Source organism: Sciurus vulgaris (assembly GCF_902686455.1).
Source record: "Sciurus vulgaris genome assembly, chromosome: 15".
In the NCBI taxonomy this organism is placed as follows: domain Eukaryota; kingdom Metazoa; phylum Chordata; class Mammalia; order Rodentia; family Sciuridae; genus Sciurus; species Sciurus vulgaris.
Window position 1 is genome coordinate 80,131,549 of NC_136476.1, and position 15,870 is coordinate 80,147,418.

Below are 15,870 nucleotides of genomic sequence, written 5' to 3' on the forward strand. Positions count from 1 at the left end.
TGAAAAGCCTGACCACTCAGGGGACTGCAAAGCTGGGCAAGGGTCACTCTGCATGGGCATTACCTGGACATGAGATGCAACGTTTGAATAATTATTAGATTTTGCCCTTGAGGCCCTTTCCTTGAAAACGTCCCAACTACAGTTCTCAAAACGCTAAATAAACACATTCCACAGACTTTCCTATAAGAGGGTTTAAAATGTCCTGTGAAAACTGTTTTACAGAAAAGCATATGCTGTCAACTTTGTTTTTAAATGCCCTTAAACAATTCTATTAGTCATAGAGTAGAAGTGAACATTTGTTAGTGATTAGAGATAAAGCATCTCATATTCTGGGGCTGAGGAAGGGAGAGGCCAGAAAAGAACTTGGCTGGGAGGGGAGATAGAGTCCAAAGCAACACGCCCAAATTGGACCACATAAAAGTTGCACTTTCCAAAGTCAACTTCTATATCTAGAAGAACGGCAACAATGTTTCAGTGGGTTCTGAAATTAGACGTATCAACAATTTCCCAAGAAAACTAAGCCCCCACTGGGGACTCCAGGTGAATGAATGAGTGAGGGAATGTCAGATTGGATTACAGAGCCTTTCCAACTATTATCAAGATCAGGTGCTCAGTTACAACACAGAGGTAGGTATCTTTCTTCATAGCCTTTGGCCCCTGCTGTGTGGAGACTTTTAGAGATAAGAGGCTGAAATAGGAGAGAAGAGCCTCCCCCACCCCACGCCATCCAGACCTTCAATCCACTAGGGGCCCCTCCCTTAAGAACCTCACACGACTTCTGTGGGGGCCCAAAGGCCTCAGGCAGGCAGGCTGCAACCTCTCCCGGACCTGCCAACTCTCGGGGGCGCCCCAAACACACCCATTTGGGGACTTGCTTCCGGAGATTTTCCACTCGCCCTCCTAATACTTGCCTGACCATTTTCAGGGGCCCTGTGTAAATCCGCGGAGGGGGCCACTTTGTAATCTCAGTTGTTCCCGCCCTCAGGTGAGGGACACCTGACCACCCGCGCCCCTCCACCCCGCGCGCACCCCGCCCCCGCGCATCGCCATGGCAACCGACCCCCTCCCCGCGTGACGCCTGCACGCGGGGCGCCCCTAGGGTCCCGGCAACAAGTCCCCCGCGCGGCCCGAGGCCTGCAGCCCTTGCCCGGCCTCGCCGCCCCGCGCCCGGCCCGGCTCCGCCCGGCCGCACTCACTTGATCCTGGAGCCCATGGTCCCCGGGCCTCCTCATGGGCCCGCGGGCCCCGCTCGGCGCTGCGCTGCGCTGCCCGCCCGCCCGCGGCCGACCGGCCTCCCTCTGGCGCTCTCCCCGCCCCTTCCTCCCTTCCCTCAGGCTGAGGCCCGCCCGCTTGAGGTTCGCTCGCTCCCTCGCCGCCGCCGCCGCCTCCCGGGGTTAATGTACTCGCGCCAGCCGGGCGAACGCCATAGTCGCCGGCGCGCGTGCCCGGCGCGCGCCGCCCCCTCCGCCTCTCACACTACCGCCCCCTCCCGCCCGCGCCGCCGCCGCCGCCGCCGCCGCCGCCGCCGCCGCCGCCCGCGAGGACTGCTGGGAAGTGTAGTCCGCTCTCGGGGGGCGGGGCCGCGGGGCCAGGAACCGAGTCTCCGTCTGCGCGCCTCTCGGGGCTCGTGCCTGCGCACACTCGGGTTTCCCGATGCAGGCCCATGGACCTCTGTCGCTCTGCCCTTTCCCAGGACCCTCCACCCACAGACTCCCCCATGAGACTGATCTATCGTGGGGACCCCCGGGGCCACCGGAAAAAACCTTCATCCATGCCTCCCCTGTGGAGTCCTCCCACCCAGTAGCTTTGACATAGAATGTTTCCACCCAGGCCTCGATGAAAACACAAGTTTTCCGTTTGAAACTCCCATCCCTTCCAGTAAATTCCTTCCAGACCCTCTTCTCCCTCACACCATCCACCTTCTCCCAAATGATCCTAGAGAAGGCCTCTTCCTCCTTTCCCAGATCTTTAAGAACTCCACGTGCTGACTGCCCCAGGAAAACTACCTACGGACATTACAGGACCCATAAGGTGGCCCAGCTCTGCCCTACCTACCTTTGAGGACCTCTGCTTCTTTTATCAGCCATTGTGAAGGCTCCAATACAGAAACCTCATGTGACCCCAACAGCCCCTAACAAATTCACTCAAGGCAAATAAAGGTATTTGAGAGCCAGATTGGCAACCTGCTACTACCCCTCCTTCCCCTTTGAGCTCACTTTGACACCCAATTTCATCTCATCTAGGCCAAGAAGGATCATAAAGGAAGCAATAAGTACAACTACCATTAGACAACTATCTTCAGCTCCCGTCTGTGAGGGGCCAGTGAATGCTCTCTTGGAACCAGCCGCAGTATTTCCTGGGCCTGGTAGGTGCCAGTCCTCACGATGCTCCTGAGAGTTTGTCCTCTCCATGAACAAAGGTGAAATAACTAGTAGTTGATGAAGCCAAGGTTAACTTTCAGGCCAATCAATTCCAGACACAAGTGACAGACATAGTCATACTTTAGGATGCCACCTTTGGCCACAAGTCAGAAGACACTATAAGCCTCTGGGGTCACTTTAATATTAGGCTTCTATTTTCTTCATCTTCCTTTTCTCCTCTTTTCTTTTTATTTTTTTCCACTTTCTGAAATACTATTCATCCCTACTGCCATGTTACCTCAAAATTCATGGAGTGTTTCCTCACCCTATTCCCAACCCATAGTCACTATAGAAATTAGTCCTAGTTCCCCAGAGAGGCAGGGAGAAAAGAAAGCTAGACGGGAGAGTAGAAGAGACTTCTCCTCTTGGAATTACCTTCTGGATAAAGATATTTTTTGTCTTGCACCTATGCCTCGGGGTGTTCAAGGTAAAGGGTGAACTTTTTTGAATTAAAAAAAAAAAAAAGTGAAAATGTCCAAACTGAATTCAAAGTCTTTTGCACCCAGACACCAACACCAACTTACAAATACCCCCAGGAGCAAAGCTCTGCTAGACAGGCAGGGACTCTGTGGTGTTTATTCACCTTGTTTCCTATGAACCCACTCCAAGGAACAGTTGTTATCAAGATCTTCCCTGGAATGAACAGCCAGTTCAAAAGCTCTGAGCAGGAGACTATAAATAAAACAAAGTTATTTGGTGGAGGGCAAAGAGCTGGCTGCTTTTCAAAGGAGGTTATAGCCATCCTGGCCACAAAAATGTCTAGGTGCCTGCTGGGTGGTGTGTGTGTGAGTGTGTGTGTGTGTGTGTGTGTGTGTGTGTGTTTGGGAGGAGGAGGAAGAGGGTGGGGGTTATGTGTGTGCCCAGGTGGCCTCTGAGACAGCAGGGTGGTCCAGGGAGAGAGCACAAGCTGGGATTTAGTCTGGCTTCTAATGCTGGCTGCAGTACTGACTAGCAGAGTGATTTTAAGCGAATAATTGAACAATAGCCCTCTTCCGTTTCCTTCTCTGTGAAACGGGTATAGAGGATGGTGAGAAGCTCACGTCATAAGAGAGAGAATATAACATAGGTGGAGAGAATATAATATAGGTATATAGGTGGAATCAGTTTGCCTGTGTTCAAATTTCGCCTCTCTCTTATTACATATGTGACTTTGGGCAAGTTATTTGCTCTCTCTGGGCCTAAGGTGGTTTGTCTGTAAAATGGAAATGATGATAATAATAGGCCTATTTTACTGAGTTGATGTGGAAATAAAATATCTTAATGACACTTTTAAAGTGGTGACAGCATATAGAAAACACTCAAAAATTGATGGCAACTATTATATACAAAACCCTTAGCACAATTTGACATTTATTATTATTTTTGTCTTTCGTATTGCTAGGAATCAAATCCGGGCCCTCTCACTTGCTCTACCACTGAGTTATATGTCTAACCCTGATATTTATTATTAATGGTAATAAGCATAATAAAATGTAGTTCTGTGCTTGGATCTAGGAGATTTGAGTTCCTAGCCCAAAACTCTTGTTTACATTCTGTGTCAGTTAGAATGCAGTTGAACTATAAATGATAGAAGATTGAAATAAAAGAGGCCAAAAAAAAAAAAAATAGAAGTTCGTTTCTCTTTCACATAAGGTGTGGAGATAAACATTTCAGAGCTGTAATGACAATTCCATAATTATCAAAGACCCAAAATTCTATCTTATTGCTTTCCCATCCTACAAATGCAGCTGCCCCTTCATGATCCAGTATGGCTGCTTGAACTCCAGTGCTCTAATCGGCAACCCCGGGCAGCAAGAAGAAAGAAGAACATGTCCCACCCTGACCTCTGACATTGAAGTATATTTCACAGGAGTTGCTCACACCACTCCCACGTTTGTCCCACTGGTCAGAACATAGTCACGCAACCACATTTCACTAGAAAATATGGTCTTTATTCTAGATAATCATGTGCTGAAGGGAGAAGTGGCATTTCCAGGAAAGAAAGGGTGGACAGATACTGCAAAACAGCCAGCTGTCTCAGTCATGCTTGGCTCTGTGACGTAGGGCCAGACACTATCTCTGGTTTTGTACATATCTCTGGGCCTCAGTTTCTCCATAATCGAAGTAAGAGAATCAGGCCAGATTGTTTCTCTCCAAAGTCCTTTACAGTTCTAAAATCCCATAATTCAATGACTCATCTTTTTTGTAAGTCCTTTAAACCTAGATGAATCTTATGCCATTCAAATAAAATGAGACCTCTCTGCCTAGTACATGGTATAATCAATTGTTGCAATTGAAGCCTTCCAGTCAGAAGGGATTTATGAACTTGGCCTTTCTTGATTGTTATCAAAATAGGCCAAGCAGATTAATCAGAAAGAAGTTCCACGGAGTGTGTGACACCACCTAATCTGACAGTTTGATGTTCCTCAGTTTTCAAGCTTGCCTTTGCATTTGGGTTTCCTGCTTAGGATTTAGGGGGCTGTGTTAATGAGGGAGGATAACACCCCCAGACAGCTCTGACGCCCCTAATTATACAGTATAAAGTGGCGAAACACATGGTTTGGGCCAGGCTTCAGTAATCTGTTGTTCTCAATCCACTAAATTGTCATCATATTCTTTTTTTTTTACAGTTAAGATATATATAGTTCATGTACCATAAAATTCACCCACTTTAATGTGTGCATTTCAGTGGTTTTTACTATAGTCACATCGCCGCTACCTAATTCCAGAACAGTTTCATCATGGCAAAAAGAAACCCTGCTCCCATTAGCAGTTGCTCACCTTTCCTCCTATCTCCCCAATCCCTGACAATCATGAACTACTTCCTTTCTCTATGGATTTGCCTTTCCTAGAGATCTTGTATAAGTGAAATCATAAACATGTGACATTTACTTCTGACTTCACTTAGCATGTTTTCAAGGTCCATCCATGTTGTAGCAAGTATGAGTCCTTTATTCTTTTTTTGTTGCCAGATAATACCCCTTTGGATGGCTAGACCACATTGTGTGGATCCACATATTGTTGACGGACATTTGCGTTGTTTTCTCTTTGGAGCTATTATGAGCAATTAATGCTGCTGTGAACATTTGTGTACAAATTTTTGTGTGGACATATGTTTCCAATTCTCTTGGGTGTTGTGGTTATATTCTGCAGAAAGAAGCCACAGCTCATTAATAGGGGCACTGGTTCCCTTCCCCAAGAAAGGAGGGAATTATGTAATTAAATAAGTTTGGGATATGCAGAATCCTAACAAATTAAATAGGTTTCTTATCTGTAGAACTTACTGCCTTTTTTTTTTTTTTTTTTTTTTTTTTTTTTAATTTTGAGACAAGTTCTCACTAAGTTGTCCAGACTGGCCTCAAATAGCCATGCTTGACTCTGTGACCTCCTGTCTCAGCCTCCTGGGTGTCTGGAATCACGGTCTGTGCCACCAAATCAGGCTAACTTATTGCTTTTCATGTTTAACAAAGTGCATTATGGGTCTCCTACAAGGAGAATAGAGATAGGATATACCAATTGCTAGGGGAATGGGCTTGGCAGTCAGGCAGACCCAAGTTGAGCGAGTTTAGAGAACATTAAAACTTTCTGAGTTTATTAAAATTTCTTCTTTAATAAGGAGATGCTAATACTCACCTCCTGAAGATAAAAGGAAATAAAGAATGTAAACATCTTGCTATATATTCAATAAGTAGAAATATCATTCTGCAAAATTATCAAATTGATAAAGACAGCAAACATATCAGGCTTATTCATACCTGGATCTCAACATTGAGTACAGAGCCTGGCATGCAGGCAGTGGCCACTAAATATCATTGAATAAATTAATAAATAAATATAAAACCTTCCCTTTGAGACACCTTTCTTTATAAGAATAAGGCACAAAAGAAGATTTGGAAAAATGTGTTCTAAAATTTGAACTTAGTATATCAAGTTAGTGTGTTCATTCATCTTCTTTTGTATGTGTATATACCTATAATTTTTTAAATTGTGGTAAAATACACAAAGAATACAATTGACTAATCATTGTTAGGTGTACATTTCAGGGACATTTAGAACCTTCACATTGTTGTGCAGCCATCACCACCATCCATTTCTAGAACTTTTTTCATCTTTCCAAACTGAAGCTCTGTACCCATTAAACAATACAATAATTGCCCCTCCCTGCCTTTCTTTCCCTCCCCCCATCCCCTGGCAACATTTGTCTGCTTTATGTCTCCTTGAGTTGGACCACTCTGATATAACCTCAAGTAAGTGGAATCATAAAGTATTTGTTCTTTTGTGATTGGCCTGTTTCACTTAGCATAATGTCTGGAAGGGTCATTCATTTTGAAGCATGTGCAAATGCCCTTCTTTTTAACAGTGAAATAATATTTCTTTGCATACATATATCACATTTTGTCTATCTACTCATCTGTGGATGAATGCTTGGGGTTGTTTTTCCCCAATTCTTGCAGACAATGCTGCTATGAACATGAGTGTACTAATATTTCTTTAGGACTGTGCTTTCAGTTCATTTGCTTACATATCCAGAAGTGAAATTGCAGAATCTTATGGTCATTCTATTTTTAATTCTTTGAGGAACTGCCATCCACGACAGCTGTACCGTTTGTGTTCCTACCGCAGTGCACTCGAGTTCTGATTCACCCATGTCCTCTTCAACATTTGTTATTTTCTTTTTTGTTGTTGTTTTGTAATGTTTTTTGTTTTAGTTTTGGGTACTGGGTATTGAACTCAGGGGCACCATGGAGTCACATCCCCAGCCCTATTTTGTATTTTATTTAGAGACAGGGGCTCACTGAGCTGCCTAGCGCCTTGCCTTTGCTAAGTCTGGCTTTGAACTCACAATCCTCCTGCCTCAGCCTTCTGAGCCACTAGGATTACAGGTATAATCCCACCACGTGCTCGGTTTGTAGGAGTTATTTATATACTCTGAATATTAACCTCTTATTTATGTGATCTGCTTTTACATTTTCTCTCATTCCATAGATTGCCTTTTCTCTCTGTTCGTAGTGTCCTATATGAGAAAAGCTTTTCTTTTTAATTTTGAGGTAGTCCCAATTATTTTCATTTGTTGCCTGTGCCTTTGGTGTCATATCTATGAAATTACTGCCAAATCTAATGTTATGGAGCTTCTCCCCTATTTCCTTCTAAGAATTTTATAGTTTTAGCTCTTACATTCATTTACAATAAATATTTTATATCAGGTATAAGGTGAGAACATTTACCTTTTTTTTTTTCTTTTCTTTTCTTGGTCCTGGGGCTTGAACCCAGTGATGCTTTACCACTGTGCTATACTGCCAACCCTTAGGGTCTCCCTAAGTTACTTAGGGACTTGCTAAGCTGCTTAGTGTCCCACTAAATTGCTGGGGCTGGCCTAGAACTTGAGTCCTCCTGCCTCAGTCTCCTGAGTTGGCAGGATTACAAGCATGTACCACCAAGCCTGACTTCAGTCTTTTCTTGTAGAAGCTAAAAGCATGGGTTTTGGCACTAGACTGCTTGACTGTGTATGTAACCTTGGGAAAAGTGTTAACCTCCCTCTGATTCAGTTTCCTCATTTGTAAAATGGGAAGAATAGTACCTTCCTCAGGGGTCATTGTGAATATTAAATGTGTTAATAAGAGTGGAGCACAAAAATTAGCCATGTGTTTTATAATAACTCAATATTAACTCATAATTATAATAACTCATATTTTCTTCTTAACAATCAACCAATCAATAAAAGCCAAATTCTAAGAACAGGCAGAGACGACTGGTGATGTGAGGCCTTCCTTCCTCTGTATAGCTGCATGCGCTAGTGTCATCTGTGATGCTGGTTTGTAATATAAAGCCCCAGAGTCCATAACCTGGAAATTTTCACTTAGAAGGAAGATCAGGGAATCTGTTTTAACAAGTTTCACACGTGATACAGATCCACAAATGGGGGAACCACTGATTTAAGCTTTACCCAGATGCCCATTAGTGCCATTAGTACCTGAAGGGCTTCAGCAGCCTATCTTCTTTTCTCCGAAGTATCACCAGCCTCCAGCTCTGGATCTGACATCCTGCTACTGGTTCTCTAAGACACATTTAAGTCAGTGCATTTGGTTGGTTGAGCATTGGTAGCACCTAAACCCAAGTTAGGTGTCATCAACAATCCATCCACCTATTTACCAGCTCCTTCCTCTGTGCCAGCTCCTGTGCTTAGGACTCTTTTTCACTCCCAGAGGGGACCCATTTCCTCTCCTGGCCCTGCAGTGTAGCATTCAACAAGCATTTCCTGTGGGTTTACTGTGTGCTTGGTTGCTCCATGCTTGGTGCTGGGGAATGGATATAATAAAAGTGTGTGTGGATTAAACAGTACAGAATCTGGCCTGGTGCATCCCCTTCAGCCACCTTGATTCCTTCTGATGGCTTATGTTGAACACTTTGTAAAAGGACATCTGTGTTCTTGAACTTTCTCCCTGGCCCCTGTCTTTTCCCCTGGTCCTCAAATCTCTGGCCTCTGCTGCTTATGACCTTGCCATTCCTTCCTTTACGTTTCTTTTCTCTTCTCTCAAGTGATAGCAGGGCTGAGGCTGCAACTCAGTGGTAGAGCACTTGCCTAGCGTTGCACAAAGCCCCAGGTTCCACCCCCAGCACTGCAAAACCAAAAACAATCAAGTCAATAGCAAACCATTTCACCAACCACCTCAGATATATGCATTGTCTTCCCAGACAACCTTGACCCTTCTCAACCCATTTTGGATATTAACTCTACTTGTCAGGACTTCTAGAAAAAAAAAATGTGTATGTATACATACATGCACACATGTACACATATAAATTTTTTTTCCTCATTTATTTGGACTACCCATTCTCTTAAGCAGGTAGCCATTTTTGTTTTAGTTGTTAGCAGAAAACTTAGTTGTTTGAATGCTAAAGTTTTAATCTAGTATTTCTCTCACTTGGCAAATCCAGACACACAAAATTAATAACAGTGATGGACTCAGCATCTGAATAGGATTGAGATCCCAGCAATCTGACTTCTTGTCCTGGGGAGAGTTTTTACTGGTCAGCCAAAGTGGTTATGACATTGGGAAGAAATGACAGAGTTTGATGACAGAGTTGTTTTTAATTTGTAAGTAGTTTACTGAGGTTCCCAAAGGAGATCCTGGCTCCTAAAAATAATGATCCAACTCCCTGTGAGGTGTGCCTTCTGCTGGCAAAAGTCAAACCTCTCCAGAAACAGTAGAGGCAGCCTTGACTGGTGGCTAGGGATACTGCCTGCCAGATGTTGAATCCTGGTCCCATTAGAACAAGTTATTTGACCTTAATTTAATGTCTTCACGTGGACATGGAGCTACTGTTAATACTTCATGGGACAGTAATGAAGATAAAATAATTATAGCTGTAGACACTGAGGGCCCAGAGATAATAAATATGTAATAAATGAATAATTATCACAGGTACAATTGGTGACCACTGATTGTATTTTACTCATGCTACCAATCATTTTTTTCTTTTGTTTTTATTTTTATTTATTTTATGCTGAATATTTACACATCATTTGTTTCTTCAGTCTGTCCTGTGAAACCTCCTCTTCTGGGTTAGGAACAATTCATTCCTTTTCAGTGAGGACCATCTCCGTGTGGCATTGGCATCTCATGGACGAGTTAATCTGACTGTGAGCTCTATGAGCACAGGGTTCATCTTGGTTGCTTTGTTCGCCTGGAGAAGTTCAATGGCCAGAGAGTCTACCTCTAAACCCTTTAGCTTAGCCTCACTCTGCATTGTTCAGTCAAAAATCAGCATCCTATGCTCGCTTTGGCAGCACATATACTAAAATCGAAACAATACAGAGAAGATTAGCATGGCCCCTGCGCAAGGATGACATGCAAACTCGTGAAGCGTTCCATATTAAAAAAAAAAAAAAAAAAAATCAGCATCCTTTTGGGACCACCAAGTTTATGTCCAGTAACATTGTTTGGACTGCGCCTATCCCCAGATGTACCATTTTTAAGGCCAGAATGGCACACATTGCTTCTTTAAAGTGACATCTTTCAGATGCTCGGTGAGTTTTCAGAGATGCCTAGCATCAGTGGCCTAGGCAGTTTCACAGGTGCTTTTAAAACTGACCATGAAGATTTGAATCTCCTGATTTTCACGATCGTGTAGGGTTTTCTGGGTCAAGTGAATAGTGAACCATTTCTCACAAATCCCTGCAGGCAGCTTACAGGAAGAGCTATTTTCAATCTTGACACCACCCCTGAAAGGTCCAGAACTGTATACACACTTTGAGAGAGGAGGAGTGATCTGCACACACACACCCTCACCCAGCCTAAAGCGGTAAGAGCTGGGGCTCGTGCTAAGGACAGTCTGAGTTCCAAGCTGCCTCTTCCAAAACAATTTATACCAAGCTCTCCATATTCCCTCTCTTCTCTCTCTCTCCCTCTCTCCCCTCAGCTAAAAATATCCTGAACAGCATCCTCATTAGCTAATATGCATAAATTATGGTTTTTTTTTTCCTTTTTGAACATAATTGGTTCATTCAAAGGAAAGACTTCCACCTACATGAAAGAAGCTGAGCTGCTCAGTGGAGACGCTTCTGAACTCAGCAAAGGTGCTGCTCACGGATGCGGCTCTGCTTCTGAGCTCGTGTCTCACTAGCTGGATGGCAGCAGAACAGAACAGAAAACAAACTCCCTTCATTCACACACACCTGGCACAATGGAGCCAGGGGACTTTGGGCAAGTCTCTTCCTGTTCCCCCCAAGCATCTATCTCCTAGCTGTTAAATCAAGACAGCAGAAGCACTTGCCCTATAGGGCTGTGATGGAGATGAAATGAAATCATCCTCAGGGCCTGACACAGAGTACGTGGTCCCTCAGAAACTGGTCGTCTCCATGAAACAAGCCATGGGCAGGAGGGCAGTGTAGCCTGGTGGTTAAGTGCATAGGATTTGGAGGCAAAAGGCTCATGGTTCAAATCCCAGCATGAACCATGCTCTGCTTCTGTGATAGTTTCTTTTTCTCTCCAGGCCTCAGTTTTCTTGTAGTAAAAAAGAAATAATACATGTAAAGAGTTCAATAATGAATGGTGGCTGCATTTACAGTAAGCCTCTCCAACCAGATCATCTCTCTAATAGCAGTCAGAGTAATTGATTTCTGTTTCTAGGGCAAAACGCACGCAGTCACCATAGAGTGTTCATCTGGGCAAAGAGCTAAAACCAAGCTGCCTGCCCCAACTTCTCCTGCTGGTTATGTGGCCAATGACAGCTTAATGGATTCTTTACCCTTGAATGCTAAGGTGAACATAACTCATGGCATTACAACATGTGACCCTGTCTGTACAGAGGTTAGAATTAGCCATTGCAATTACCCAAACCATTCATGTTTGTCAAATGCAGCCCTATCCATGTGTTTGTGTTGGGGGTGGGGTTTATGTTGTCCTGCATGGTCTGAGGCTAACAAAACAGAATGTGTATTGTGTAGTCAGTTTGTGATGAGAGGACTGTAAATGCTCCTAAGTTTTTGATTTCCAAGGATAAGTCAGTTCCTCTTGAAATGAATAGGTAGATACACACACACTCACACATACACAACTTTGTTGTCATACAGAAACTGGTAAAACATACAACTGTTAGAAAGCTGCATCATCCCGACCAGAAAGGAAAGGAATACCCTCTGTGGGAAGTCCAAACTTTCCTCAACCACATAGTCTAAAGGAGGAAGTGGTGAGTAGCAGCCACAGACACCTCAATTAGATAGCGAGGGAGGAGGACAGAGAGGACTCTGTGAGATAGTGGTGAGACCATGGACTTCAAGAGTCAGACTGGCCTGGGTTCAAGTCCACCATCCTGACTTTGGGCAAGTCTCTTCCTACCTTGGAGCTTCAGTGTCCCCAGCTACGAAGCACACTGCTTGGGGCTATGAGAAAGCAGACAACCATCAGGTAGGACATAAGGCATGGAGCCAGACTCCGGCTGGAGCTGGGCACAAGGTGGCTCTTCTCCCTCAGGAGGAAATCCAGGCTAGGCAGGTGTGCACAGTCCCAGCTCCCATGCAGCACAGGAATGTCCCTTCCAGCCACCCAGAGTCTCCCGAATAGGAAACGCGCGGAAGTGCACGGCTCTCCATCTGGCTAATGTCGGCTTGTGTTTCCTGCTGGAGAGCATCACTTTTTTCACCTCACCTGGTTTGTTTACCCAAACAAGCTGCTCATTAACAACATGAATTGCATTTTCTGCAATTCTGTTGACAGCACAAATGTCTGCAGTCAGCTTGGGAGTTTGGTGGGAACTGTCATAGGATCCCACCGGCCTAGCCAGTGCAGTTTCTGGGGAAAGAAGTCAAGGCCATTCTGGGGTCTGGGGGAGGAGGTTTGGGGGCCAGATGGGGGCCTGCTAGCAATTTCAGCCCAAGGTCTCCAGCTCCTGAGTGGAGACAAGGCTCTGGGCCCTTCTGGGAGAGATGATGTACTGTTTACAAAACCGAGGTAGACAGAAAGGAAATCTCAAGTGTCAAGTCAGGGGTGGGGGGACCCAGACATGAGAGAGTGAATGAAACCCCAGACAGCAATACAGAACTGTGGAGGCCCAGCCCACAGCAGAGACATCTTGAGAGGCGTCCTTCCTGGGCCTAGCAGGAAAGTGTTGCTGCCTTTAGCACCCCCAGCAACAATAGGGGAGAAAAAGTAATCACCCCTCTCCTTGGTTTGTCCCCAGAAAGGTTGAGCTTAACATGGTTTGCCGAAGCTCTGCTCTCTCTTCTCAGTTACTCAAGAAGAAAGGCGAAATTCTTAGTGTATGTGAATTTATTGCCTCCAGAATGCTTTCTGCCCGTTTCCTCATTCACTGTTTCCATTGGAGGCTTTCTAATTGCATAGCATTTGGAGATGGGGAATACGTGAAAATAAACACAACCTCTTACCCTCATGGAGTTTGCAGGCCAGTGGAAGGAATGATTCCAAATAACATGGCGAAAAATCACAACCACCCCAAAGCACAACGAGTTAGAGGAGGGCGAAGTTCAGACACCGAGGAAACATATAAGAGGGGTCCGGACTTCTGGAAGGGACTGTCAGTGGGGTCATAAGGAAAATGAAAGGTCTTTCCTTTCCCATCCCCAGGTTCGTGGCTGAGGCACCTAGAACAAAAAGAAAAGCATACAAATGCAGTATGTGTTTATGTGATACACTCCCTCTGCAAGAAAATGGAAACGTAAAGAAACTGGGAAATGTGGGGATTTTTTTGCTTTTCCTTTAGTTTTGGGGATGGGGTCTTGCTACATTGCCCAGGTTGGTCTGGAACTCAATCAGTGGTCTTCCTGCCTCAGCCTCCCGAGTAGTTGGGAGGACAGGCACATGCCACTGTGTCTGGCTAGTAAATGTGTGGTTTTTATACCTAAGTTTGACAAGGAGCACAGTCATGGAGAAGTGTGACTGGAGGACAAAAGGGGACCATCCAAAACTAATAAACCAGGGGAATGTAGCAAGGCCTGTCTGTGCAGAGTCTTCTTGTGGTTTCTGTTCTCAGAGATAAGGATAGTCCTTCCTTCTGGGCACAGGGAGGTGACCTCTTGGTTGAGGGACTTATTACTTGCCTCAGGGTGAAAGGACAAAGGGGAGGTGAGAGTGACCTTTCTGCTTCTGCTATTTTCTCAAACATCAAGGTGCTATATTTTAGGGCAACATGTCCTGAACCCCATTAGCGTCTTCTAGAAAATATGACTTTGAAACTGATACCCCAGTGAATCAGAGTAATTAATGAAGGGCAAGGTGCCTATGTGTTTGGTTTCAGATTTCAACAGGACACCAAAGAAAGTCTTCGTGTTTCTCTTCTGTCCATGGTTCAGTGTTCATGAAACTGGGAAGCAAAGAGCACCTGCTTTGTTGTTTGAGACAGGTTCCTCGTAGCAGGGACCCAGCCACCACCAAGGTGCCCGGCATCTAATAGAAGTGCAGTGTGCAGGGCTGGGGCTAGGGCTCAGTGGCAGAGCGCTTGGCTAGCATGTGTGAGGCACTGGGTTTGATCTTCAGCAACACATAAAAATAAATGAAGAAAATAAGGCATTGTGTCCATCTACTTTTTTAAAAAGAAGTGCAACGTGCATATTTTTTAATTAAAAAGGAAAAGAACAGGAAGTGGGGGTGGGGACTCCTTGCAGGGAACAGCATGTGCAAAGGCTCAGCCCATCCCTCCCCAGAAGACACTGGAGGCCCAAGGGCCAACAAGTCAAACATCAAGGTGCTTCCTTGCCACAGCATCAAACATTTCTCACTGTGGCTACTTTTCCCACTCCCCTAAGGACTGATTCACTCTGTAGAGCTGCTGGGTTCAACCAGGGGTAGGGAGCTAATAATGGCAGAGACAAATTGAGAGCTAAATCCTTGTCAAGCACTGTTCAAAGCTTGTTTCTTGTACTAACTCATTTCATCCTCACACTCACAAGGAAGACAATTGATCATCTCCTCTCTACAGAAGAAACTGAGGCCCTGAAATATTAAGTGACTGTGGACAATACTAATCATGCCTCTGCCTTCCATTGTCCCTCCCTCCTTGATACTCTCTGGTAGTGGATCAGCAACTGTTGACCCCGTCTAGGCACCAGCCACTGTGCATACATTGTTTCATTTAATCCTCACAAGGACCACCAGGTGGGATGTGGTTCCTGTCCCCATTTTATGGAGAAAAAGCTGAGGCTCAGAAACAAGTGACTCATTCTGCTCTTGTGCATTGGAGACCTCGAACCCAGCAGTACTTGATTCCAAACCCCATGTTCTCCCTCCAAACTCCCAAGTCAGACAAGATTCTAGAGGAAAAGAGTACAGAATCCAGGGCCAAATGCCCAGCTCCTCTTTCCAGTCCCCCATTTGCCCAGTCTCTGCCTCCTGCAACCCTCAGCCAGGTACTACGCCCAGGTGTGGTATGTTCTGAGTGGAAGCACCCCTCTCAAAGCTAGGGAATTTCAGGAAATGCAGGAGAAATTGCATTGAGCCTAGACCTCAATCCCTTCACTTGTAAGTGGAGATAAAAATCCCTACACCCTAGGACTGTTCAGTAGATTGAATTACTTCCTGTCTGTGTAATACTGGGTACATGGAGGTCCCTCAGAAGTCCCTTGCAAGCCAGGCACGGTGGCATAGTCCTGTGATCCCAGTGACTTGGGAGGCCTGAGACAGAAGGGTTGCAAGTGTGAGGTCAACCTCAGCAACTCAGCAAGACCCCGTCTCAAAATACAAAAATAAAAAGACTGAGGATGAGTTCAATGCCCAGTACCAAAAAGAACATGAGGAAAGAAATCCTCTTCTGCTCATTCCTCCCACCTCACTCTTCCCAGGCAACGCTTCTTACTTCCCATGGGTGCCCTTGGTCTGCAGGCAAGGAGGGATGTCCCTTGAGGCTAGAGACATTGCCTTGTGCTCCAGCTTCCTCTGGATATCAAGAGGTGCCGTGTACACCTACGGCCCCATACAAATAATCACTAAGTGCGGTAATAAACTGCCCAGGCTTCATT

The 15,870-nt window shown here is 45.1% G+C and overlaps 1 protein-coding gene across 15 annotated transcripts in view; it reads right to left on the reverse strand.

The window, feature by feature from the left end:
* DENND1A (DENN domain containing 1A) overlaps positions 1-1,347 on the reverse strand; it is a 512,257-nt gene extending 510,910 nt beyond the window's left edge. For 4 of the 15 annotated variants that reach the window (XM_079113745.1, XM_079113748.1, XM_079113751.1 and 1 more), the window contains exon 1: positions 1,197-1,271. Coding sequence is in view for 1 of the 15 variants with exons in the window: in XM_079113755.1 (XP_078969881.1) it covers positions 1,197-1,213 (17 nt within the window). In the remaining 14 variants the exon portion in view is untranslated. Of the gene's footprint in view, positions 1-1,196 lie in introns of all 15 variants that reach the window. The other 11 variants (XM_079113744.1, XM_079113747.1, XM_079113755.1 and 8 more) reach the window with 5 other exon arrangements.
* Positions 1,348-15,870: the final 14,523 nt, after the last annotated feature.